Below are 27775 nucleotides of genomic sequence, written 5' to 3' on the forward strand. Positions count from 1 at the left end.
GTTAACATAGATACCACCCTTGTTGAGAGATCTGAAACACTGATCTGATGAGGACAGCTGTATTCTGTGTTCCTTCTGTCAAAGGCAGCTTTACAGGGACTGTGGCAATCTTTTCCTCCTTTTTTTTTTTCCCAAGGTCTAATGTCTCTTAAATCTCTTGTCTTTTGTCAGCTTAGCATTTTTGTGTTTTGTACCACAATGAAACAAAGTTTCCTTGCAGCCCCTAACACAGCAACCCTAATGTGTGCAGTGATTTTCTTCTTTGGCATATGAAATTAATTTCGGATTTGAGGGAACTAGGAATTATTTTTCCTTCAAGCAGAACGTGGTGAGGAGAGATTCTTCATATGTAACTGTATCTGACTTTGGAAGAATATTCAGAAATTCAAGGTAGAAGTGAAACACTGATTTATCTAACATCTGTCAGACTTTCTGTGTTTTTTTATGCTTTATTTTATAAAATAACAAAATACTGAGGAACTTGAAATTAGAAATACTGCTCAGCATCTATTTGACTAGTAACAGGACTTACAGTACTTGGCGCATTGCTATGGTTATGTCAGCCTGTCACACATACTGGTAAATAATTGTTCCTTACATATGGTGAACTGGGGAGGAGAAATCTCTGGTTACAAAAGCCTTATGAACCCACGCCTGCCTTGCCTCATGTGTAGCAATTGAGATGTAACGTTGTAGCGCAGCTTGATAAGTCTTGTGTTTTTATTTCTTAATGCTGACTGGTAATTACTAATTTTTGCTGTTTGCACTTAGTGCATGGTGCATTAATACCTTGTGTTTAGGAGTGTCCTCATGTCTCAGATGCTGCAGCTGTCATCATTTCTGTGATTTGTAGGATTTTGCCTGTGCCATGTTTTTCCTGTCTGAGATTTGAGACTGTATTTTTTATTCAGTGAAACAGTTCTGCCTTGGCTTGGGGGTTAGTGTCGAGATGTGCTGTTTGTGTCTTCTATGAAGTTACTTGTTTGAGCACATGATGCTGAGACATGATCATAGTCAGAAGCTGTGGATGGCAAACCCTGTATTAGATCCATTGGTAACCTCTTGCTAGGCTTCAACTGTGTATAGACTTCAGCTGATGTCCTCCCAGCCTGGAAGCTGGGAATGAATCCTGGGTTAAGTTGCAGAATAATTTTTGTCCCTTCTCTCTGTTTTATCTGACCTGTATTAGCTGGGAAAAATGTTTAGCCTTTCTACCAGTGTATAAATCCATTGTAAAGGCCTGTCAGGTCCCTACAGGCTGGATCTTGCAGGCTGTGTAAAAGCATGTTATTCTGCTTACGGTGGTAATGATTGCTTGAAGGGGGGGGCTAGCAGTGGTAGTTAAGACTGCTTCTTTTATGTGCTATTGCATTATATCGTGTGTGTCTCTTCTGAGGCTGTAGGAGGGTGCTGATGACCTGCTGTCTTTCTAAAATGGTTCATCTGAAACACAAGCTTTAAATACTTTCTTTTCAAGAAATGCCAAAACAGGACAAAAAATTGTCTGAATCATTTGTTTTTTGGGAAATAAAATTTGGGCTTTGCCAATCTTCCTGTCCTATCCTGTCTCACTCTCCCCGCCTCACTCCACCAGATAAGATTGGAAATTGTGCCTTTTGGTCTGCAAGTTTTAAAGTAAAACTTCCAAAAGTCCAGCAAGAGTATGCAGAATACTGAGCTATATGTATACCTGCATTTCTTGTTCTCATATGAAGTTTAAACGTGTTTTAGGTCTCTCAAGGCAAGGATGACTAAATTGTGGACATTCAGAGTCTTATCATGGAGCAGTCTGTCACTAGTGTGTCAGCTCCAATGGTAAAGAGGAGAAAGTCAAGCTGGGCAACAGTCTGGAGAAATTCTCAGTAAGCAGCATGAATCAAATTAGGTAATCATGCCAATGTAAAGTGCATTCATATGTTTTTCATGTGCAATCTATAATTGCCACAATTGACAAGTATGAATTAAGTGGGATCCATGGTCTTAAAGATATGGATATGCAGTGGTCATCTCGCATGTCAAGTGTTGGGTTAGAAATGGTGTCAGCACAGACTTCAAGCCGGGAGCACTGATCATGATCCAGCCGTGGCAACCAAGTTTAACTGCCAGGATGCACCACAGGCCCTTTGGGAACTTCAGTCCCATGTGCTTCTAGGAAGACTCTAGCCCCAACATTGTATCACTGATTCTTGGTGATCCTGATGACCTTGACAAATCAGGACACACTGTAGGACTGGGAGCCCTTAGTTTAGTGGGGGAGCAGATAACACTTATTGTTTCCAAGGAGTTAAGACTGATATCCCAGCCATCAACCTGCTTGCTCTGTGAATGGAGAGGCAGCACTGGACTTAGTGGTGAGTACTGCCTGTTCTGCCTTTTAAAGGAGGAAGGTAAAAAGAAAATGTACCAGAGCTGCTTTAAAAGAGAAAACACTCATAGCAAGTTTGAAATGAAATACAAAAACAGCTAAAAGGATGAAACCTAGGTAATGTGGAGATTGTAATAAAGAGTATTAGAGCTCAGAAATCTATGGTACTGGTCAGCAAAAATGTCTGCAGAGGTGATAACCTTTTCTTATGGATTTTTCTAAAGAGTGGTAGCTCTCTAAATGAGGAAAAGATGGGAGATTTTTGCACATCAGATGTAAAAACTGTAGTGGAGTAGTGAAATATTTTGAAGATCAGCTTGATAAAAACCAAGAAAAAAATAAAAAATATTGAGACAGAATTGTAATTGGGTAGGGTCAGAGAGGCTGAAGTAATGGAAGTATGAAACAAAGATAAAACCCTAATGGAAAATCTGAGTGAATTATTTGCCCTTAGAAAGAAGCTTGGAGTCTTCCCAGCAGAGACTTCATGGATGGCTGACTCTGAGTAACTGTCTTTAGTCAAAGTATTGTTAGAGAAGGTTTTAGAGTAAATTGATAAAATGAGTAGTAATGTCTTGCTTGGGACTGCACCAAAAATACCAAGCTGCTGAACTGTTGAGCAAAGCATATAGTATTCCTTAGATCTGCCCTGCGTCCAGAAGAGTTGTATGTGATAAATATTCCTTGTCTCCTAAAGAACTTCAGAGTCTGATTTTTCTGTTCAGTATAAGTGTTCTAGAGTATTCTTGCATAGATAAATGAGTAAATTGTAGGTAGGGAGCAAATCTAAAAGTGAATTGTACCTTGCATCAGTTAAATCACCGAGACTTCAGATTTGGCGTGGACAGTATTGGATTTTGGAGAGGAAAATTCTAGTGGACACTCGAGTTGACAGATTATGATAGGGTGTGCCTTAAAATTTAAGATAAATAGGAATAAAAGATGAGATTTTAAGGGAAGGTCGGGTGGTGTTGCTAGTGAAAAATTTTGGTGTCTAGAACACAGAATGATCAAGAAAAGGAGACTTTACAGCATTGTCTAACTACAACTTTTTATTGAAATGCAGAGTTACAGAAGCATAGAATGATGTGAGTTGGAAAGGAGCCTTGGAGATCTAGTTCCAACCCTCCCGCCATGGGCAAGGACACCTTCCACAAGTCCAGGTTGCTCAAAGTCTCATCCAACTTGGACTTGAACAATTCCAGAGTTGGAACATTCATAACTTTTCTGGGAAGCCTGTGCCAGTGCCTTACCACCCTCATTGTAAAAAATTTCTCCTAATATCTAGTCTAAACCTGCCCTCTTTCAGTTGGAAGCCATTCTCCCTTGTCCTATCGCTCCATGCTCTGGTATAAAGTCTCTTTCCAGCTCTCTTGTATTCCCCTTTAGTACTGGAAGGCAGTTGTCATGAGGAAGCGTTGAAAAACTTCGGGCTACATAGTGTCCTTAAATTTGACATGGTTATTAAGATTATTCAAATATAAAGTTCTAATAGAACAAGAAATTTAAAAGACTGGTCTTGCCAGTTGCATGTGATGACTTCTTCATTTGTTCAGACAAATGAACCTACCCAATGCCCTCCCATTCCCCAGCTGTCCAGTCTGCCCAGCAGGCTCAGGTGGTCACAAGTATCCAATGATTTACCAAAATAATGAGAGGGGGAAATATGTGCAGTTCTGGTAGATGCTGTAGTGCTGGTGTCCTCTTACCATAAGGAGGACTTGCTTTGTTTAAAGTAGTAGAGGTCAACCCTGTAGATGTAAAAGGAGAATTTTGTCCATATTTACATGAGTGAGCTGGTTAGTCAAGCAGTGGGCAGGAAGACAAGCCTTCCTTCCTCTGCAGTGAACCCAAGGTAAGGAATTTCAGAATGGAGATGAGACAGCTTTAGGGAGATCTCATTGCAGCCTTCCAGTACCTTAAGGGGGCTTATAAAAAGGAGTGAGAGAGGGGTTTTATACAGGCAGATAGTGACAGGACAAGGGACATTTTTAAACTGAAAGAGAATAGGTTCAGATTAGATGCCAGGAAGAAATTCTTTACTGAGGGACTGGTGAGGCACAGGTTGTCCAGAGAAGTTGCTGATGCCCCATCCCTGGCAGTGTTGAAGGCCGGGCTGGATGGGTCTCTGAGCACCCCGGTCTAGTGATGCACCCCTGCCTGTGGCACTGCTGTGCAGACTGGCTGAGAGCAGTGAAGCCATTGTACTTATGTCCTGTATATATTCATGGTGTGAAATCTGCTCATTTTTTCTGTGAGTATTTCACCTTTATCATGTTTGGTATTTTCTTAGATAGCTGATGGGCAGTGCTGGTGTTTATTGTATACTGCTGGTCTTCACTAGTATTTTTTTGCTCAGGGAGTTATTTGCCCTAACTCAAAAGGAACATGATAGTGACAGTGAAGGTCAGTAGCAAGTATAGAAAGTATTTTAAAAGGCTAATTTTAGTTAGTGTGGGTGATCTTGCTGGACTGCCAGCAGTCATCCAGTCCTTTTCTCCTTTGAATTGCATTCTGATGGTACATGTCTTTTCCACTGATAGTTGAATGTACCTAAGGAGATTAAAAAAGAATTTTAGCCTACTGAAGGCAACCTTCTCGTCTGTCTTATCTAAGAGGTGCAGCAGCATTGTGAGGAATGCGTTCTGAGTGCCCGGTGTCGTCAAGGGGCCAAGATGCTTAAGGGCTGGTTTTCCGTGGCAGGGTTTAGGCTATAGATCCTGAGGAGAATCAGTGCCACTCTACTACTTTTGTTTCCTTTTTCCACAAGCCTGATCGGTCTTGCTGCATTGAGCTCAGTCATCTTCTGTCAGTCATGACTGATTTTGGTCAGAGAACTGGTATAGGTTTTGTGTTTAGGTTGTGAATGTGATTATATGGGAATGTGAGATTGTCTAACCTGGATTTACTACTGCCTTTGGTCGGCACATGTAAATGCCTGGAGAGTAATTTCAGTGAAAACATCTGGAGAATCATTCTAGTGAAATTCCGTGGGGAAGTTGATGTTTTGTACCTTTGGGATATTTCTTGTGGTTTATGACAAAGCTTTCTGTAAGGTGTATAATTAAAAAGAAAGAAACAGAACAAACCAACCAGACAAAAAAAACCAACCCAAGCAAAACATCACAAAACACACATACATCCTCCTAGGAAAGAATGAGTTATAAATTATGCACAGTTTTCCATGTCTTTTGATGAATAACTGCACTTTTTACCCAGAAACATCTGATTCCAAAACAGACTACCACTTTCTTGACGTGCTTTTTTTTTTTTATTTATTTACAGACTATGAGAAGACACAGAAATGAAGTTACAATTGAATTGCGGAAGGTGAGCCAGCTTTTGTTTATTAGCTGTGGTACTTTGCTAGCAGTGTTCAGGTGTCTTAACTAAATATTTTTCCATAAGCTTTGCTTTATAGCCACAAACTTGCATAGAAAATGTGTAAATTTGTTAAATACTAACCGTGGTTTCTAATTTATTTTTCTTCTCCAATTTGTGAAGCTCAGTATAACAGAATAGTAGTGCTTTACTCCAGTGTATCACTTGGAAATAATCCATATTCAGTTTCTGTACCAGTTAGTACAGTGGAGCTGTCAGCTGTTCAAATGTTTAAAATCTCTGAATGGGAAAAGGGAGAGTTTTAGCATTTAGAAAGTGAGGTTGTCCATTTATTTTATTTTCTGAAAATTATTGCTTCCGTGCTGTAAATGGAGTTAATTTGGGGGTCAGATTTTGGCTATATTGGGTAAATGCCAGTATGGCTGGGAAGATCATGAGTGTGAGAGCTGATCTAGTTTACAGCTCTGCCTAATTAGAGCATTTGGTACACTCTTGCCCTTCATAACTCTTCCAAACAGCCTTTCTAGGCACCGCAAAGACTTGCTCCTGAAGGGTGTTTTACAACCTAAGTGAAAGGGTAAACTTTTATTTGCTTTTGAGTACCTTTAGTGTATTTGAGGACTTCAGACTGGCCCCTTTAGCTTTATCCTGTTAAAACCCCTTCAGTTCTTCACCCTTTTCTTGAACTTTCCTAGATTTGACTTGTTGCTGCTTCTCAGATCCAAATTGCCTGTAGTTTTCTGAAAGTGTTGAAATCTGAAAGTATGCAAGCTGCAGCTGAGTTTTAAATGGAAAAGTGAAAAACAGTTCCTAACACAGTATTCCTCTTTCTATTAAGTGTGTTGTTGACAGGCACACAGTCTTTGTATGCTTTGTACACTTCTTAGAGTATCACAAAGCAAATGTAGTTGTTTGCTTTGTTGGCATAGTTAAATAAATGCAGATATTTATTTTTTTACGTTTGACTTTTGTCTTCTGAATTAAATCTGCTTTTTCCAGGCTTTCCTGTTCTGTTCTGCAGTGTGTTTCAGGGCCTTCCCAGCATGGTATAACCTGTATTTTCTATTATTTTCATTAATGACCTGAGAAGTGTTTGGTTTGAATATTCTCAGTATAGCCCAAGCTCCTTTTGGTCTCCCCTTTGATGCTTATCTCCAGTTTCCCTGTTGAATCCTTGACAGTTTGAGTGGTGCTCGCTTAGGAGTACACACCCACCATATTCCATCTTTTTTTTTTTTTTTCATTATTTGCAAATTGAGAAGACGAAATCCTTGCTAAAATCAAAGTGTATAGTGTTTGTAAATAGAAACTAGGTTGATAGAAATCAGCTTGACTTGTTTTTGAGAAATTTTGTCTGCACTTATCGCCTGATAGTGTAGGAGCAACCAAAAAATCTTATGCTAGTGTTTTCCTGGGATCCTTCTATTCCTTTTGGAAAAAGGAACTTTGTTTTTTCAGGTCTTACAGAAAAAAACTTCTCTATCTCATTATAATATAAACAATAAATATTTCTAAGATTCATCATGAGACTATAATAATTAGAGAAATCTAATTTTACCCAGGTGATTCGAAAATGATCAGCAATGGAAGTTTATGCTGACATGTTAGAGGCCCTCTTTGTTCAGAACTGGTGTAAAACTCGCTTTATAACTGTGAAATCTGTACTGGGAAGAGTCATTCATAATGCTTGGGCAGCCTGTGCCTGCTAGCAAAGCAAACCTGTAAAAGGTGGCTTAACTAATGCAGCATAGCCTTATACAGCTTGTTAAATTGAGATGGAATGTGAATATTCCAGTGCAATCTTTGGGGAGAACTTTGCAACGCAACGTGAAAATTTTAAATTAATTCTTATGATTGGTTTTTGTAACAGGTCACAATATCCAGGCCAGTTTATTACAGAAGCGTGGTGGGGAGCAAGTCAGACACTTAAGGCAAGGGATTGTCCTGTGTGGAAGGAATCCAGCATGTGCTAGTAATATGTGAGTGAAAATGAGGAGGAAGCCTATGAGCTGCCAGTGACTTCTCACTGAAAACTGTATGTGAAGATCAGTTACACGTTTAGACGAGAAGCCTGAGCACTGGATGTAGGTCAGACTGTAAATCAAGAGTGAACAGCAGCTGCAGCACTCTTAAATGCAGGAGTTGGTGTTCTTCTGGAGTGTTGGTTAAACATCTTCACTGCAGAGACCAGAAAAAAATCTGCTTTAATAATAAATTCAGTGTGTGTCAACTCAGCTGGTGCTCGTGGTTTGCTGTGGGAACTCTGTGGCAGATGAGATTCTGTACCATTGCTTCTGGTACAGAATTGAGACTGAAATGCTAAGGGATATGTCTTATCAAGTTCCAGCAGCAGAAAGGATAAGTTGTAATATCATTGCTTCAGTCTTTACAGTTAACAGTGCTGCTCTAGCATGAGTATGCCAAATTCAGGAAATTTTTGGCATGACCTTAGTAATCCACCAGTGCCTCTTCAAAGGAAAGGGATGTCTTCTCTTTATCCCAGCCACCCAGATGCTGCATGTACACCTGGCTTTGAAGAAAAGAGATGAATTGAGTGTATTCTTGATCCGTACAGTTAAAGCACTACATAGTCATGGGTTTGTCTTTTGAATCAATGTGGATATAAATATTAAATGAATGGATCTGATGAAATTGCTCACATATCTTTTTAGTAAGATGGAATAAATAATAAACCATGGCTTTGAACAGTAGTAAACAATTTCTGCATGCATCAGTGTGAGATGTTTATTCTCTTGAAACTGCAGACATCAAGGTGCATTTGCAACACATTCTGTGTTTCAAGAATATATTATCTCTATTCACTATCTTCATACCACAGCTCTTATTCAGGAAGAAGCTATTTCTTCCCTGTTTTTTTGTTTCTCAATCATTTGTTATTTGTTTAGGGATTTAATTAACAAAGATTAACAAAGCTATCTGACATGAAAAGGTAGCAGTAGTCTGGCAGATTCCAGGTTCAGGCATGGGTCGGCATCAGGAGCCAGTCAGATGACACTCCTCATGGTCAGGTGCCCTTTTACTGATTCCATACTGTCTTTGTGTTCTGTGCATTTTGAGAATGGATCTGCTACTTTTCTGGAAAGATAATCTTGGTCTCTGTTTATATTGTTTGTACAGCAACAGGTCTGAGAGCCCACCTCCCTTTCCTGATAGCTAACAGTGTCAGTTTTGACACTGTCAGTGTCAGGTGATGGAGACTGCATCAGGATTTAAAATAAAAAAAATTTTAGTGCAGTGTCTTGGTGAAGTCTGATTTAGTGTTTTTCACTTGGTTTCAGCATCCCAGAAAGCTGAAGGCTGCTCTGATAGTAACAGGGACTCTGAATTAACTGGCTTAGTCTGTTAGTCTCAATCTAAAGGGGCATATGGTGAATGCAATGGTTAGGATTCAGTTTAAGGTTCTATATCTAAATGAACCCTGTGACTCCATTGCTCTGCGAGATCCTTTGATTCTGGGTACTTGGCTTTCTCTGAGGATGAAGTTTGACTTGGGCCACTTGTGTGCCTACAGAAAGGTAGTCCTTAGCCTGGTCAATGATACGGTCATTGAGTTAGATGTCACCCTGCAAAGCAAGCCTTAGCACTCCTAACCTCAGCAGAAACACAGCTTACTGTCCTGCTAACTGGAATCCTAAGAACTTCTGTGATCTCTCACAGGGTTTATTTTTGGCTTTCTTGGCAAACTCAGCTGCCCCTGAGAGCTCATAGACATGAGCTCATGAAAGCTCTAATTGCCAATTAAGTTTGGTGCAAGGCAAAGCAATTATTTGCTAAGTAAGTGGTGGATTAAAGAGTCATGGGCATATGTCTTTTTTACCTCTTTCCCTGGCATATTGTCCTTGTTTCTACTCTGTTCTTTCTTAAATAAGAATGCTTATGTCCATGATAGCTCCTAAATAAAGTGAAGACTCCTTGAAGAAAGGAATCTGTCTTCATGTTGCTGGGAGTGCTATGGTGGAAAAAATCTTTTTTCTGACTCTTAGTCTGAAAATCCAAAAGAAAAAGGAAGTACTTAGTATCAGGACAGTAAAACTTACATCAGTTAAGTGTCTTTTCCAGTTCAGTGTGTATGTATAGCTTTTCATTCACTCTAATGAACATATTTTAGTATGCCATATAAGTCTACCAGTTCAAAGAATGACTACAGTTGCAGGGACACTGAAGCGCTATTAGTATGTTCTTCTGGAGGCTTCCCTATCAAGGATTAGTAGCACAAATTCTTGGAAAAGAATTTCCATTTACCCTGCCTGAACTGATTCATTAAAAAAAAAAAAATACCCTAAGAGGAAAATTGCATTTTTAATGGTTTCTTTTAGAGGCTTAGTTAAAAAGGGCTATGAAGAAATTCTTTGGAGGCTTTCTTGAATCCGTTTTGGTGAGATCTTGCTGTTCCCCTGACTTAAGGGGACTCAATTTTTGCAATCCATGGTTAGGTCTTAGGCTGTACACTGGTGTCTACTTCTTTTTAGTCATTCTGCTCCTCTTCTGAGACAGATGAGGTATACTAACCAAATAGGAACATTAGGATTGCTCTCTGTTGTCACAAAGGTGAAATAGCAGAACTCAAATGTAGGAAAGTTGCCTACATCTTCTAACTGTGTATCTGTAGCTGTATGCTTTATCTGAAGAATCTTGGAATCTGACTTGGAATCAGTCGTAGCTTAAAAGGGATGTCCAGAAAATCCGAATCTACCTTTATCACTAGCTTGAACCCTTAGTCTTTCCTTGGATGCAATTGGAGCAGGGGCAAGAGCTGCATGTTGTAATCTGTAAGTATATCTGATACTGGCTAGCATTAATAACTCCAGTTTCTAATGCTGAAATGTTCTTGAAGTTTTGCTTTTTGTCCTCAGAAGACTCAAAAGTAATTATTTTAACTTTGATGCCACAAGAACTTCTATTGGTTGCTGAGCTCCTAAACTTTCCCCTGACCCGAAGAAACACTTTGTAATGGTATTTGTCACCTGCAGGGAAAGATTTTCTTGTTAATTTCTTTAACCTTTTAATCTTGAAGTCTCACAGCATCTGACACTCGTCACAGAGCTTTTCTACCTGTCTAGTGCTGAAAAATATGTAGAAATTCGTATTTGACACCTTTCACAGTTCCATGAGAGCATCCCATTGGCCATGTCCCCTAGTACTAAGTGCAGTGCAGCTTTTTGGATGTTTCCTTTACCCAAAAGGAGTCTTCGGTTAAATCATGTTTTTGAACATTTTAAATTTGCTTGCATTGGTATATATATGTATATTTTTTTTTTTATCCTGTGGCCATCTTCCAAGAAGATAAACAAAAGAAGTGCCAGGATCTGGAGGACTTGAATACTTATTGTTCATTTAGCTTGACCATCCCACTGTCAGTGAAGAAAATGATGGGCATCTGTCACAAAAACTGGACAAGAAAGTGTCCATTGATAGCATTACTGGTTTTTATTCATTTGGCGTGTTTACCAATGCCTTTTTTGTTTGTACATAAACCTTTGTAGGCTGCTGCAGTGGGATCTCTACCAGAATGTTGGCAATGCTTATATCCAGCAGTCAGCACCTGTTTATGAACTTCCATACTTACTGTATATAGCACACATGGTTCAGGCAGTGTTGAGGATCTTCCCTTTAGAAGGAGACCTGCTAAATTCTGTTTGTGGCAAGGTTTTACCCTTCATCCTTCTACCTTTGAAAGGGCTTTCTCGCCAGGCTTTGAACAGGACAGCTGTATCCAGGTATATTCATTTGTCTTTGTTTTCACCATGGGAGCCTGCAGAAGAGGCTGGTGCTTTGATTTAGGCAAAACCTTTTTGAGTTTGCTACAATATGTCAAAATATAAACATTTTAAAGCCATGGCACGCTGCTAATCAATCTTCTTTTACATTTCATAGGAGAGTGATTGGCCTGTCAAATGACTGGAGAGAGCAGCTTAGCTCTCCAGGGATTGGACACTTTTGCAGATGGACAGAGCTATTTCAAATAGCCTTAGAGACACTGTTTAGAACTGAAAGGTTTCATGAACACTTGGACTTCATAAGAAATGCTAATTAGAATAGAAACTTTTAGTATTTCTCAGTAAGTACTAGCCTCTCTGCCTCAGGCTGCTGTGGAGGCTTCTCTGTATTGGTTCTGACAGTTGTTTTTCAACCTAGCCACCTGCAAACAGTGAGTAGCTATGTTCTTGCTTCTTCTTTCTTTCCTTGGCCGAGGTAATTTTTTCTGGAGCCCATCACACCACACGGCTGATGGCCTGAAGACATTGCCTGCACTCACAGAAATTGCAGTGTCATTCTCTGGTCAGTTATGTCCTGTGAAGTTTCTTTCTTTTAAGGGGGTGGAATATAAACTGTTACTGGTACTTATTTTGGTTAAGGTTAACAGTAGAAGGCATTCTCTGAGGTATGCTCATGGTGCTGAAGGGTTGGATAGTTGTGTGTGCAGGTACAGAAAGCTTACTGGAACAGGAGAGAGCCAGGCTCTTGTTCAGCTCAGTGTCTGGTGTGGGACGACCAGGTGAATGCATTGCAGTACATTACATCTTTGTGGTGAATCCATCAGTTATTGTGTTCCTGCCTGATGCAGTTTGTCTGCGTAACTCTACTTGCTCAGTGTTTAACTGCCTGCTCCTTTCCATCTTCCTTCTCTTCAGATCCACTTGCCAATAAACTGCCTGTTTTTAACATAAAAAAAATACTGGGGACCCTTCAACACATCGTTCTGTTTAGGGGGTTTTTTTACATATTAAAACTAGATGTGTGTAATAAAATCGCATTAATGAGTACTGTGGTTATCAGATAATTGGAAACTGAAAAGCCTGCCTTTCCTTGCTAGTATACTAGATTTCTTCTAGATGTTAGAAGAAACTCTTACTCTTTTTCAACATTTTGCATCATTAAAGAATTAAATCTTAATTAGCTTATAAAAAATCAAAACCAAACATAAAAGGTGTTCAGATATATATGATGCGTCATCATCTTCCATTGTCCCTTCTCTCTTTGTACCTCTAGACATACCAAACAAAATACTAAGTCTGAAATTTAGAAGAGACCATTTCATGGTTTTGTTATAATACTTTTAATAAGTTTTAAATTTGTAAAAAAGTGTACAGTTGATGATTTTTTTCTTTTTTTTTTAATTACTGTTTTATGTCTTCAAAATCATTACCTTAGGAATGTTAAAATGAAATGTTAAATGGGTTTTTTACCACTGAAAAGATAATTTTATTCTTTTGTAATTCCTTAGAAGAGCGAAGACTGGAGTGTAACTTGTTTTAAGTCAGAAATTAGGCTAGTAGCATGAGTGGGAAATACTGCAAGTGCCAGTGTGCATGGAGCATACTACTTACACAGAAAATGCAAATAGATGTGACCAGGGAGCTTCAAAACAGGTTTAGCTGAAAAATAATCTTACACTGAAAAAGAATTTCTGTTATGTGTGGCTAAATGTTAATGTCATGCAGAGCTATGAGTATTGTGAATGCCTGTTAGAAAACTGATTCCCAGACTGTAAGTTTTAATTAATTCAAATGTCATGGATTGTCGTAGATCTGTCTGATTAGCAAGCTGCCAGATTCTTACAGCTAAAATACTGCAAATTCTATTTGCAGTTACAAATGTCTTTTAAAAAAGGCAACCTTATCTATACTTACATGTTGAAAGGGTCCATTGTGTATCACCACCCTGTACTAATAAGCATTGAAAGTGACTTTATTTTTTTTGTGATTTCTTTACAGAACAAAAGAGATGAACATCTTTTGAAAAAAAGAAATGTTCCTCAAGAGGAAAGCTTAGAAGACTCTGATGTTGATGCTGACTTCAAAGCAGTAAGTTCCTTGATTCTGGAATTACTTTTAAAACTTCGGTGATGTCTCTGAACAATGTATTCCATTATCTTGCAGTTATCTGAAAGCAAATTTATGAACTGATACACTGTTAAAATAAGTTTGCTTATATTAAATGTTTAAGTAGGCTATAATTTATCAGCAAAATTAATAATTTTTTTTTTACTTTTCAAGCAAAATGTAACACTAGAAGCTATACTTCAGGTATGTTACATTTAACTTTTTTGGTTTTGTTGTTTTTTTGGTTTGGTTTTTTTTTTTAACTAGAAGGGTGTGTTCTGTGCAGTTTTAATTTTTACTGGGTTTTTAAATTATTTTTTCAGAATGCCACAAGTGACAACCCAGTGATCCAACTGAGTGCTGTCCAAGCTGCAAGGTAAAGATAAATAAAGATATGGAAACATAATTGATGCATAATTTTTTTTGTTATGAAAGTTACTTACTTTTACTTTTGATTTCACAGAAAACTCCTATCCAGTGACAGAAATCCACCTATTGATGACTTAATAAAATCTGGAATTTTACCAATTCTGGTAAAATGCCTAGAAAGGGATGATAAGTAAGTATTCTTTTAAAAATCTTCACTGTTACTGAAAATTTGTATTTTAAAAAAATCATTTTTTGAAATGAAACTGAGGATTCCAGCACCATATAATCTGACACAGTGGTTCACATTCCATGATAATAAATCACAAGCTCTCCAGGAATATTTATTCTGCCACTGAAATGTCAATCAATTTTTTAGAGCTTGCTTGAGCTTATCCAGCTGATGGAGAAAACTTTACTATATTTCTCATTAGTTTTTAATATTTCAGCCCTTTACCAGCTGTTTTTAAGGAACCTGCCACAGACTTGTGTGTATTTGCTTGAAGGCAGAGAACGTGCCTGGTTGTGAACAGGGGTCTTTTCCAGAATACATTTGTTTAATGACATGTAAGAAACAAAACATACCATATTCAACAAATCTCAAGCCCCTGATTCAGATAGATAGGGATTAACACAATTGAGGTAAATATTTTCAGCTGGCTTTGATCTCAGGCAGACATGAATGTATTTATGGTATTTTTTTTTTCAATGCTATTTCTGCAGCTATGAGAGCTAGGAACTTCAAAAATATGTTTTGGTATTTTCAATGTATTTCGATGGCTGCAAAACTACGAACTGCGGGTAGGGCTTTTTTTTTTTCCAGCTTGTTTAACAAAACAGTTGCTTAGAAGGCAGCTGACAGTAACATTCAAATCAGGAAAGCATTTTAAAATGGGTCATGAACGCTTGTCTGCTCTAGAAGTAGATGGTTCAATGCTTTGAAAATTCTTTTAATTTGAATCTTCTGCTAGGTTTTGTGTGCTTTACGCCTTTAGAATGTTTAATAAGTCTTTCAAAATTGAACTCATCGGGTTTTTTTAAGCAGTCCTTTTAATTGTGATTGCTCTATAATATTTAGGAGAGTTAAGAAAAAGACTCTGAAAAGACTTTGCATAACAAATGATTAAAGCTGTTGTTCATGTTGTTCATTGAAAGCTTATAATGAGAGAAAGAAAAAAGGGACTAACCTAAAACTAGAGTTTTAATGCACTTTTTCCTAAAATGTAAAGGTTTATAAGTAGCTGCTGACAGGTATGATTTGTTTTTACCTCCTGTTTAAATCTTTTGCAATCTCATCCCCAATAAAACCTCAAATTGCTTTGGAAATTAATACACTAGAAAGTTTAGAAGAAGCAGATACTTATGACTATATATAAAACATGAGTGAGAAAGACATAAAACCGATGGAAATGAAACAGTCAACTAACAGTAAATATTCTCTGTTCTTTCAAAATCCAGACACTTATAGTTGTGCTAATGGCCATGGTCTGTGAACTGTTTTGTAGCTTGTAGAACTTTTAACTTCTAATATTTGCTTGAACAGCAGTTTTTATGCAAACTATTTCAGTAAACTACTGTTGGCATAGCCAACAGTTGACAGACATTTTGGAAGAGATGTTCTCCCAGCTTTCATGACATTTCTAACTAATTTTGCCTGTGTTTAATAAGTCAGGTGTGATGCTGTCTTTTCATACTGATTCTAGATCTTTCACCTGTCTGTGATGGTGCAGAAAAATGTCTGTATCCAAGTATACCAGCTTAAACTTGGTCTGGAATGTAATGTTTGAAGAATCAAATTCAGTTGGGATTCAAGGCTGTTTGGATTTTTTTTGTTGTTGTTACTGATATTAATTCAGAGTGATGGATGGTTTACAAAAGGTCACAGAATGCAAGATGTCTCTTTTCTTACCGCTTTTCCCCTGAAAAGTCCAGGATTAAATGTTCGGGTTTTTAAAATTTTAGCCCAGTGGTACTGCCTAAATATAGAGTATTTTAGATGGATACAGCTAGTAATATTGGAATGAACCATAAAATAGTCCTCAGATCATGTTTCAACTTACTAGTACAAAATTCTTTCATTACAGTCCTTCATTACAATTTGAAGCTGCATGGGCATTGACTAACATAGCATCAGGCACTTCTGCACAGACTCAAGCTGTTGTACAGTCAAGTAAGTGTTGCAGTTTTGGATTTTTTGGGGAGGAGGCACTGGGGGTGGGTATTGTGGGGAAAAGAAAGTATTTGTATTATGAATGCCATTTCTTATCAATACCATTAAAGTAATAAATACTTGTTTGTTCCAAAGGTTTATTGAAGATTTCGGAAAGATTTCTACATTTGCTCTTAAACATTAATCTGCTTGTCACTAACAAATAATGTTAAGGATCCCAGACAGGATTTTCCCATGAAGAAGATAGGGAATGACAGATGATACAATAACTATGGCAAAAATCTAAGTCCTTTCTCATCCTTGGTTTGATTTCTGAAATCATGTACCATTAATTGCTCTGTTGCTAACATTTAAGTTAGGAATTAATTCTTTCTGCCTCAAAGGTGTGTTCATAAATCTTAAGGATGTTAGATACATACAGTTATGTAATGCTGCACATTTAAATACATTTAATGTTAAGGAAATTACCATCCTTTCCTTGTCTGTATGATTAGTGTCTCCTGTATACACAAGTTTGTTGTGCTGCTTTCATTTCTTGTTTAACCAGACAGTGAGAAAGAAAAGAGACTCTAAAGTCAATTGAAGATAAATCAGTCAAATAATTTTTTCAGGATTATATCTATAGCTTTTATGATCAGCATACTTAAAACAAACACCTTTATGCTAAATACAATGTTGTCATTAAACAGCAGTTTATAGATAAGAAAATATATGATAAGCTGACTTACTCATATTCTCATTTTTTATTTGGGAAAATGATGACTTAGTTTTTTGATTTTTTTGTTAGTGTATGAACCTGCCTTTCAAATGAAAATGCAGGTTTGTATGTATTCCTGGCTAATAAAATGACTGAAAAATCATTAGATTCTGTATAGTTAAGATATTGGAGCTACAGAATTATTACAAGTAGCAGTAGTAGTATTAGTATTGACCAAAATAAGATTTGGATAAAATGATCTTACCAAAATGACCTTTGGATAAAAATCCAAAAGCTTAAAAAAAAAGAAAAATCAATATCTTGAATTTGTTTCAAAAATTCCTGATGTGATTTGGGCACCTCTGTTTTTAGGTTGCTTTTCTGGTGTCTAAGAACCTTTGAAAATCTACTCCCAAGTTTTTTCTTCCTTCTCAACTTGTTCATTGTTTAGTCGCTGTTTTTTCTTTTTTGTGTCCCACAATGTTGTCCTGTTTGAGTGAAACTAACAGAAAGGATGCTTATAGTATTAGCTTTGCAGGAAAAAATCTCAAAGTAAAACTTAAAAGTAGAATAAAAGTATGTACAGCACAACTAAAAGCGTTGTCATCTGAACAATTGCTAGAAGTTCACGCTGGGACATGTTTCCCCCAAAATCTGTTTAGCTAATGCTTGAAAAGAAGAAAAGTTGCTAAATCAAAAAGCGTTTTACTCATGAAGTCTTGCTGCTTTGACTGGGAGATGACCAAGGGAAAACAGTCTCCCAGCTCTTCTCCCTTTAGGTGAGGAAGGGTTTGAGGAAACAAAGCAATAGACTCTTGCAGCTACAGAGGAGGCTGATGCAGCCTTAATACAAAAGGAGGCGGCCTCCTGCAATCAGGAGGGACAGATGGTACTTGGAAGGCCCAGCAAAAGAGGAGAAGTATTAAATGCACAGAATAGCTCTTGGCGGGAGCCAGTTTGGAACAGGAGTAATTAATTTTTTGAGAGTGGTAGGTCAGATAACCTCAACTCGTGCTCTCTCAGGTTGTCCTCCTGCCTGAGTGCTATTTTGAAATAACTTCATTCCTGGTTTTGGAAGCATACCTGGGCTGCAGTGTAATATAAACTACATAGTTGACCCTCTTCTCTGAAAAATGTTGAATGCATATATGGCTGAACTGTAATCTCAGTAATTGCTGAGAAGGAAGCTAAAATATTCCACTTGAGCTAATGGAAGTGGGATGATTATTACAGTAGTGAGTATTCTTAAACAAGTGTGTTGCTGTCCCTGCTTGTCAGTTATAGGCAATTGCTGAATCACTCATCTGGGGCGGGGAAGGAATTTTAGGTTGTCTTCATTCTTTATTGCTCTGTATTTTTCAGGAAAATACATCAGAGTTTTGGCTTATTATTACTTTACATTATCAACACAACATTGATTCACAGTTGCTCACAAACTATGTTGCACTTTTTACAAATTTGTGAAGCTATTTCTGCAAGAAAAAATATTCTTTAGCAGTATATAAATTGATCTAGTTTATTCAGACTATAGGATAAGTATGATCATATATAGATTTAAAAAATTGCTGCAAGAATTACTGTCTTTCAAACAGTGTGGGTTGTCTGAAGGAAAATAGTGCATGAGAATAGTAGTGGGGTGATTTCTTAGCTCTGTCAAATATATTTAATTCCACAGAGAATGATACCTAAAATCAGTACCATTTCCTTAATTTGGTGTGTTGCTGGCATTATATAAGAGCAAATTAAAACATGTCTTGGGACTGGCAGATGGATGTAAATCTTCACTGCATATGGAAACTAACTATAGCCACTTCTTGGGAGGAAGATATTTTCTTAAAGTCAAGCTACGAAGCACGTTTGCACAAGTAGGCATGTCATTCTGCTTGGTGTGTGTTGTGATCCTGCATAACTGGAAAATCTGAATTACTGGGACATGAAACCTCACACCTGCATACTGGAGGGTCTGCCTATCACTTTGAGAAATATTGGGAAACATTTAAACGTGGGGAGCATTGTTGATTAATAATTCTGTTCTCAAATCTATTTTTCCCTTCTCTAGATATATATATATAGAAACATTCGACTCAAGTTTTGTTGCACCCTTCATAGTAGAAACATGTATAAGGCATGGTGGAGAATGTGTTTTGTGTAAATCAGTGAAAATGTTGTTCATATACCAAGATCCAGTATTAAACAAATTCAATCTTTGCATTCTGCAGATGCAGTACCCCTCTTCTTGAGACTACTTCATTCACCACATCAGAATGTTTGTGAGCAAGCTGTCTGGGCTCTTGGAAATATTATAGGTAATTTGTTGTTTTAATGATCTGAATTCAGGGAGCATTTCATTTTAGAACTTGACTTTTTTAACATTGGCATTATCATAAGAGACTATGTTTCCTCTGAATTCTGTGTCTTGATACAATTTTTTTAAAAGTATATAATATGGCCAGAATTACATATGTACCTCCTGGGTTTTTTCTAAATAATGGTATCACTTGCTGTGCAAAATATTAACAGTGTAAATTTTGTGTTTCCTAAAATATACATACATAACTTTACGTATGTATATTTAATTAAGTATGACCTTTTAGTAGTAGACTATTGGTGAGGAAACATAGAATTTCAGTATCCCAACATGTCATTGCATACATTTCAAGATTTTCCATTTTTAATGTAATTTCTTTTGCAACAATTTTCATTTCTGTAGGTGATGGTCCTCAGTGTAGAGATTATGTCATATCACTGGGAGTTGTCAAACCTCTTCTGTCCTTCATCAATCCCTCCATTCCCATCACCTTCCTTCGGAACGTCACATGGGTCATTGTAAATCTCTGCAGGAATAAGGATCCCCCACCGCCTATGGAGACAGTTCAGGAGGTAAATAAAGAATTATGAGACAGATAATGTTTTATACTCTGGGCTGGAGGCCAAATATTTTACATTGTCATACTATGAATTTTTGCATGTCTTTTGTCACTACACATGTGTTGTGCCACTCTGCCATTTGTTAGATTAAATAATTTGACCAATTTGGTGGTTCTTGCTACAGCTGTAATAAAGGTCTTTGTAACATCTGAAACTGAGTAAGATTAAAGTGATGAGCTATACAGCAAAAAATTAACACACCAGAAAGCATTACATGTTTTCATTAGAAAGAAAAGGCTACAGTGTGATTCTGTACATAGAAGAATTCAAATGTTATTATTTTCAGCAAGAGGAAGTGTAAGTAAACTGTGGCATGTAGTGGGGTTTGTGTTTTGACTCGGTGTGCACATGCAGTCAATGCCAAGTCCCAAGCTGAGCAGAAATCCCGAAAATCCTTTTAAACTGGTAAACAGTGCAAATGCTCAGTTGGTAGGGTCAGCACAGTTAATAAAAGGGAACTATTTGACTAGAACTGTAATTGTAAGTAAAGTTCTTGATTTTAAGATAAATTCAAAAATGTAGATACAGTTTTTGAAGCCATGTTAAGTATAATACTGTTAAAAACTAAACTTGAATGGAATTTAAAAACGAAGCAGAGAAACAGGGAAACTCTCAAGTAATGCTTTACCAAATAAAATATTCTGTTCAAAGCAGTTTGATCATGGCCCAGTTTTATATTTTCTCCGTATGGGATTATAAAAAAATTAAACTTTAATCCAAGAGGTTTATATATTGATATTAGACTAACAATTTTTATTGCATGTGATAGCAGAGCTTTTAAAATAGCAGCAGGGTGTCTTATCTCTGTTACTTGCTTGTTTTCCCTCAAAATACAGTCTACGTTCTGTATCTGGAATATAGTACTGTCTCGTATTTTTACAAATTTGAATTACAGATAATGCAGATGTTTTTATACGTACTTTGAGGGAATGACCAGCTGCTGGAAAGTGTGTGATTACAATATACTAAAGCAGACTCAGGCTAAGCTTTGTGATTGCAATACTTGGATTCATAATTTTACCACTATTTTTTTCTGCTGTAATGACTGGTGAACTTCTTTTCAGATTTTGCCAGCATTGTGTGTTCTCATTTACCATACAGATATAAACGTAAGTAATTTCTAAAGTTTTAGATATTTAGATTCTTCGTTTTCTCTAGAAGGATAATGCTGCAGGATTGTCTTAAAGTAGTAAACTTAGCTTTGTGTGTTAATTTATGTATAATTAAGTCAAAAATGCATAATTAAATATGAAGACTAATGTGATTGTAGTCATTCAGAGCATAAAAAAGAAAGTGCAAATACCATTTCTGAAATACCTCTTATAAAAGATGGCTTTTTTGTCCTGGACATTTGAAATAGCTTTTAAAAACCTTCTTTTGAATTGAGCACTAGAAAATGAAAGTGCCAGCTTTATCATCAGCTGCATGTTAATTCGGCCTCAATTTATATTTTTGCACAGATGATATGTAATATGTGTGAAAAAATTACGTGTAATTCTGTATATCAGTCCAGTCAAATATTGTGATCATAAGGGTAAACCTGACTTCTGTAACCTGTTGGGTGCCTGACTTTGCAACATTTAATTAAAGAAATTGCATATGAGAATACATTTAAACAAACAGCAATAAACTATTGTTTTGTGGCACCTTCGATAACCTTCACGTTTTTAGTACTAAACCTTCAGTACATCCCACATTCCTGATTTATTAGTTTACCTGTATTTTTCCAAGTTTGCTTGTATTTTTCCAAGTAATGGCCTAGGAAGTGGATTTACCTCATGAAGCCTTATATATTGGGACTTCAGAACAAAGATCTGTGTCACTGAGGGATATTGAGCTGCTTTTCTCCTCCTTCTATGAGAACTTTGTAATCCCTATAGTGATCCTTTAGTTCAGGGAAGCAGGAACTGAACGCTTGTGTTGGGTCTGGGGATAAAATAAAGCGTAAGATCAGTGGGACTGCCATTTGTTAGTTCAACGCTGTAGTAGCAATGTTTCTGCTGTTTTTTTAATGGTGAAGTGGGCTTGTCTCCACAAAATATTTGTACAGTTTAAGCTGGGATCTTGCCAGGGTTTTCCCAGTGTAATGTGAGTGGGAGACAGCACATGGTGACTTTTCAATGAGTAATTTGGACAGAGCTGAACAGAATTCATTGCAAAACCAAATATACTTCTAACCTGTAGGCTCGTTTTCCCTGCCCAATTTCAAAGCTTTTGCAAGCAATGATTGTATGAGAGAGCTTGTTGATGCTGGTATGAGACTGTGATGCCAGGTTTTGACTGATCTCAATTAGGGTGTCCGTCATTTTGATCCTGAGAGTCAGGTGCTAGTTTGGAGGTACCAGTCTGGTCCCAGCCTCTCCGTACTGGAGCAGCAAACCTTTCTTTGGAGATGAGTCAGTGATGCAGGTAGGTCAGCCCACACTCCTGTCAGCGCTTCTGGCGGCTGCTGCTCTCGTCACCAACAGGGCTGTGGGGCAGCAAACTGGTGAGGCACCATCTCTCACTGCTTCTGCTGCCACAGTGGCTCCACTGCAGCATGTTCTGCTGTCCCTGCAGCACAGGAGGTGAGGGCAGCAGCAGGCTGTGGCAGGAGAGCCTTTGGGCTGTGCTGGCTGGCATCCGGAGCTGGGTGGCAGCAGCCTGTGGGTCAGGACTCTAAATCCTTCCTGTGTTCTAGTACTGCAGTGTTCAGCTGTTCTCATAGCTGGAAATTTTAAATGGGTATCTGTTTTAAAACTAGGCTAGATCTAGGTACCTGAATAGATTATGTCCTTAGTAGGGTCCAGAATTCTTTTACTGCAATTCCTAACATCATCTCTGTGTGATGTGATATCCCTCTCTGCTGGCTTTGTTCCTGTTTCAGTTACTACCTTTCAATGACTAACTTTTGTACCTGTCTATTTTTGAGGGCTTTCTGATCATCCTTATCAAGTCATCAGTATTTTTTTTTCTCTTTTAAGATTCTCAGATGGCCCTGCATGATAGGCATTTCTCTGTGGGTTTTGCTTTGCTTGAACACTACAACAGTTGCCACATTACAATAGTTGCTAGTCCTTTAGTTGGTATAAGAACTCCTTTCCTTTGCTGTGTTTTTTATTCTTAATATGAAAGCAGGAAATGGCATACATCCAGACTTGTTTGCAGTTTCACTTCAAAACTACACTATGGATCAGAAATGCTAAGGTGTCAGATGGATTAGAGACTTAACAAAATTTTTGTATTCCATAATCATAAGATAGCACAGCTAACAAATTACAGCTATGCTAAGGAGGCTGTGTTGGTATTTTCAGAAAGCTACTAGCACAACTACTTACCTGAGCTAGTTGTCTATCTTGGAAATGCAAATCAAGCCCAAGAGTTTACCTTTGTGAGATGATGTATGCTGTCACTTTATGCACCAAAATGTGGTATTTTATTGAAAAGGAATTTGAGAGGACATACGGAAATTACTCTGATGGAACAAATGGCCCTGGTTTTCATAGTTCTATATAATAATCTAACATTACTGATTAGGTCTCATCACAATCATGTTTTAGTTTTTCCTATAACTAAATTGCATGTTCTCCCCTCTCCACCCCCAGATAAGTGGAATGTTTTTCACTAAATTAAGCCTTCATTATACGGATTTTTCTGTTCAATTTGTAAACCATGTTCTCTCCAATTTGTAGATTCTTGTGGACACTGTTTGGGCTTTGTCCTACTTAACAGATGGTGGAAATGAACAGATACAAATGGTGATTGATTCAGGAGTTGTTCCTTTTCTAGTTCCCCTTCTGAGTCATCAGGAGGTTAAAGTTCAAGTAAGTCCAATTCAGTTGTGTTTGAATAGTCCTTCGTATGCTGTTTGCCAAAAACCTTGCCTGACAGTATTCATTCGTGGAGTTAGTGAGATGAACATTTTAACTACATTTTGTGCAGATAAAACTGAGGAAAAATGTTACCCACACTGGGGAAAAAAAAATATTGAAAGGAAAGAAAACTCGAGTAAAACAATACTAACAAAGTTTTAAGTCAAGTGACAGGTTAAACATTAACTTTCATTATGTGATTACCAGGGGTGGCTTCCTTTTGTAGTCCTAAAATATTGAATGACAACAGATTTTACGTTTTCCAGAATTCAAGTGATATACACTCTTTTCTGGTGCTGTGTACATGGTTCTGCATGTTCTGTCTGAATAACTCATGGAAATCAGTATTTTGGAACCTTTAGAGTATGGAAATATTTGCAAATGTGGAGTCCTTTTAGTAAAGTAAATCTGTAATTAGCTGTGAAAGGTTAACTGAGCCTACTTGATTAATTTTAAAGGCAATGTGGAACTAAAAGTTGGTTAATGTGTGCTGGGTTTGTAATGAACCATCCGCTGTAATACGGAGCTCTCCTGTGCATCTGCGCATTTGACATGTTTGTTTAGTTTGTACTTTGGATGAGATTTGGCTGTCTTGAAATTTGTGAGAGTAGTTCATCTGATGAAAGAAGTCTCTCCGCTGTTCTGTCACTTGTAAAGCATTTACTGACCAATGCATAAAGATGTAAAGTCCATTTCTGAAGTCACCTGAGACTCAGTAGTTGTGAGGTTTTGAATGCCCTAGTGGGGAGCTGAATGGAGAAGTGAGCAGCCTCAGCAGACATAGAGCCTAGAAGCTGTTGTTGGAATTGTAACACAGATCAGGTACATGATGAATTAATCTTCTAAAGTTTTAATATTCTTTTAATTTGTAATTCTTCCGCTTTTTGAGTTGAGCTGCAGTGCATTTATTCTGTGATGTACTGTGTCTTTTGATGAAACAGTGTCCATTTTTCTAATGTAGCTCAGAGGATGAAGTGCTAAATTGTATTTTGCAAAGTGTTTTTATAAAGAGACATCTTAAAATGATCTTTGTTATAGCGTAAGTAACAGCGATGTCTTTAACATGCAATTTTTTTTCCTTCCCACTTTGGACATTCAGACAGCAGCACTGAGAGCAGTAGGCAACATAGTAACTGGTACTGATGAGCAGACACAAGTTGTTCTCAATTGTGATGTTTTGTCTTATTTCCCACATCTCCTGACGCATCCAAAAGAGAAGATAAACAAGGTATGATTTGCTTCTTCCTAACTCAGTAATTTTTTTAAGAAATGAAACAGTAGCTTGTGGTATATTACAGATGAATTTCCTACAGCTGTTATTTCCAGCATGTGAGCAATTTTGTATAAAGATGCAGCCTTTGAAGCTGGTGTATAATTAGGACTGAAACCAAACAGCCGTAGTGACTATCCATGCATTGGTGCTGATGCCTCGTGCTTTCTGGGAGGACTGAAGGGTTTTGCTTTTGGAGTGAGATACTTTTTCTTTTCATTTGCGAAGCGAATTACTGGCTAACTTCATTTACAGTTTCTCATAATTTTAGTTGAGTCCAGTGAGTTGCACAAGACTGATCCAGTTTTTCCACTCTACCTTTTCATAGTGATATTTGTTCACTTGTTCATCTTCACCTTCAAGGAAGGAGGGTGTATCACTGTCCCTTCCTGAAAATTGTCTCTGCATTTCATCTCCTTCCTTTTGGCAGAAACAACTTCACTGCTGCAAGGATTGGGTGGAATAGGGAGAGTTTGATGAAAGTGATCAGTGCCTCCTTTTCCAGAGCTGAATTTCATGTTATCTGGGTTTTTTTAGTCATTGTGCCATCTTCCATTGCAAAGATAATCTGGCTGAGGAAAAGGCTTTTTTGTTTAGATTATGTGATTCCTCCATATAGTGTATCACTGAGGAGAAATCTATTTGTGAGGAATCTCTGTTTCTTCAGGCCCTGTCAGCTGTGAAGATCTCTGAAGAAGTTATCTTTGACAGTCAAACTGATGTGATTTATTTTTGCCTGCCCTCTTAACTCTCACAAAAGAATGATGAAGAGCTCTTTTAAATGCCAGGGAATTATTTTTGTAAAAAAAAAAAGTCCAGAATTGCTGCGAGTTTTGTTTCAAGTCTATATTGTGAGAGGAAAATAGAAATAAAATCAAGATACACAGCCTTTAAAAAGTGGGAACCCCTGTTCTTTTCCTGAAGTGCTTCATAATTGCCTGCTTGCCACATCTTTTATTTAAGATTGGAGCCTTTGTAAGATATTCTCGATTGTCATGACGAGTATCCCCCTTTGTTACTGGGAATTTATAACTGCCATGAGATAGAAGGTAGCTGTGTGGATGAACCTCCTGAAGGAGTAACTGCTGAGCAGAGTCACAGGACAGAGTGTCATGTGTGATACTTGAATGAGGTTTGTGGACACCACTTCGTGTTACACAAAGAAAATGGGAGTTGGAGTCCTTTTATCGTAGCAGAAAGGTACTACTGAGCTGCCAGTAACAGGATTACCAGACAAGTCCTTTTTTTGTGATGCATTTCCAGTTTTCCTATTTTCCTTGTAAAACTAAAATTTTAAAGCCTGTCTGTGACTCCAGCAGTGCAAAGTGGATATAAGGTTTACATCAGTATTACTCCTGACGTATGGAGACACTCCTTGTGTGAGGGAGAATCTGGCCCTGTGAATCAATCATATGAATTTTACGTTGATTCCCTGTTGCCTTTCACAGTGCAATAAAAGTTTGTGTGCTAGAAATGCTACCGAGGAGGCCTGTGTAGTGATTGCTCATGGTATGATTTTAGGTTTTGAGGTGGTCAGGTTTGGTTGAGTTCTTTTCTTCATCTGCTGACTAGTTTTTCAAAGTGCTTTGCTTTTTTGCTTTATCCCATTGTAGGAAGCAGTTTGGTTCCTTTCCAATATCACAGCAGGAAACCAGCAACAAGTTCAGGCTGTAATAGATGCTGGGCTAATCCCCATGATCATACACCAGCTGGCTAAGGTCAGTCAAGCTATCAGCTATGCAAGTTGTCATCCTCTTTTTATAAATCTGACATGAGGAGTTTGTGATTTTTAATAAGTTTGACCGGTGTTTCCATGCTGATTTTAATGAGCTAATTATTTTATTTTTCAGGGGGACTTCGGGACACAAAAGGAAGCTGCTTGGGCAATTAGCAATTTGACAATAAGTGGGAGAAAAGATCAGGTATGTGCCATGGGATTTCAAGCTGCCACTGAAATGTTGCACATGCAGCCATTTGTGTAAGAAGCATAATGTTGAAAGCTTTTTTTGTTGTTTTTTAATTATTTAGGTTGAATACCTTGTTCAACAAAATGTAATCCCACCGTTCTGCAATCTACTCTCAGTAAAGGATTCTCAAGTGGTACAGGTGGTGCTGGATGGCCTAAAAAACATCCTGATAATGGCTGGTGATGAGGCTAGCACAATAGCTGAAATTATAGAAGAGTGTGGAGGTAAGAGCTTAGGAGGCTTTTAAAAAATTTAATTGGCTGAATGTTATTCTGTCTTCCCCTTGCTGCTGTTGATGTCTACTGCAGTGTTATTTAACATGGGCTGTTTGAGTAAACAAGGGAGACTTTTTAATGAGAGATATTGCTTTTTTTTCCTGTTTATTTCAGTTTGGAGATGGCTGTGTAGATGAAATTGTTGAAGGAGCTTTCTGTAGCTTAGGTATTTTTTTAGGTTTCAATGAGAATTGTAATTCTTTTCATTTGATAATTGCACATACTTTGTCCTGCAGTAAAACACACAATTCTTGCTCTAGTTCATTGCCTTGGAAGCAGTTCTAGGATCATAATTTCGTTACAGACCAAAGCAGGATGAGGAGTCTTTTCAATATCACAATCCAAGTTGTAACATATGCTAATTAATGTATTATAATAAAGAGATACTGAAGAACATAATGCACTGGAAGCTTTTCCCTTGTGTTATTCTATATCCAGTTTGAAAATGGGACTAGTGTTTTATCTGCTTTGTCACCTTGCTGTTTTAACAGGCAACACACAAATGTAGCCACTTCCTTTTGGGGATACATAGAAAGCACAATGACTGACCCAAAAGTTATGTAGTAGACAGAAGTTTTGAAAAATAAGAGTTTTATCTAAACAAAGAGAAGACTCCGTTATCCATTGTTCATAAAATGGAATATTCCCTGGCTTTTAAAGTTCACTAACTACTTCTCTTTCCTCTTAGAGACAAAGATAG

General features: G+C 37.6%; 1 protein-coding gene across 2 annotated transcripts in view; it reads left to right on the forward strand.

The window, feature by feature from the left end:
• The window catches only part of KPNA3 (karyopherin subunit alpha 3), a 46821-nt gene that overhangs the window by 13852 nt on the left and 5194 nt on the right, over positions 1-27775 (forward strand). For both annotated transcript variants that reach the window (XM_066176131.1, XM_066176132.1), the window contains exons 2-15: positions 5651-5695; positions 13444-13533; positions 13726-13755; positions 13875-13927; positions 14015-14110; positions 16002-16087; positions 19004-19090; positions 19495-19664; positions 20777-20821; positions 23384-23515; positions 24663-24791; positions 26447-26551; positions 26684-26755; positions 26862-27024. In XM_066176131.1, the coding sequence (XP_066032228.1) occupies positions 5651-5695; positions 13444-13533; positions 13726-13755; positions 13875-13927; positions 14015-14110; positions 16002-16087; positions 19004-19090; positions 19495-19664; positions 20777-20821; positions 23384-23515; positions 24663-24791; positions 26447-26551; positions 26684-26755; positions 26862-27024 (1303 nt within the window). The remainder of the gene's footprint in view (positions 1-5650; positions 5696-13443; positions 13534-13725; positions 13756-13874; positions 13928-14014; positions 14111-16001; positions 16088-19003; positions 19091-19494; positions 19665-20776; positions 20822-23383; positions 23516-24662; positions 24792-26446; positions 26552-26683; positions 26756-26861; positions 27025-27775) is intronic.

Source organism: Chamaea fasciata, unplaced genomic scaffold, assembly GCF_029207755.1.
Source record: "Chamaea fasciata isolate MVZ Bird 193981 ecotype frontalis unplaced genomic scaffold, bChaFas1.0.hap1 SCAF_2, whole genome shotgun sequence".
NCBI lineage: Eukaryota > Metazoa > Chordata > Aves > Passeriformes > Sylviidae > Chamaea > Chamaea fasciata.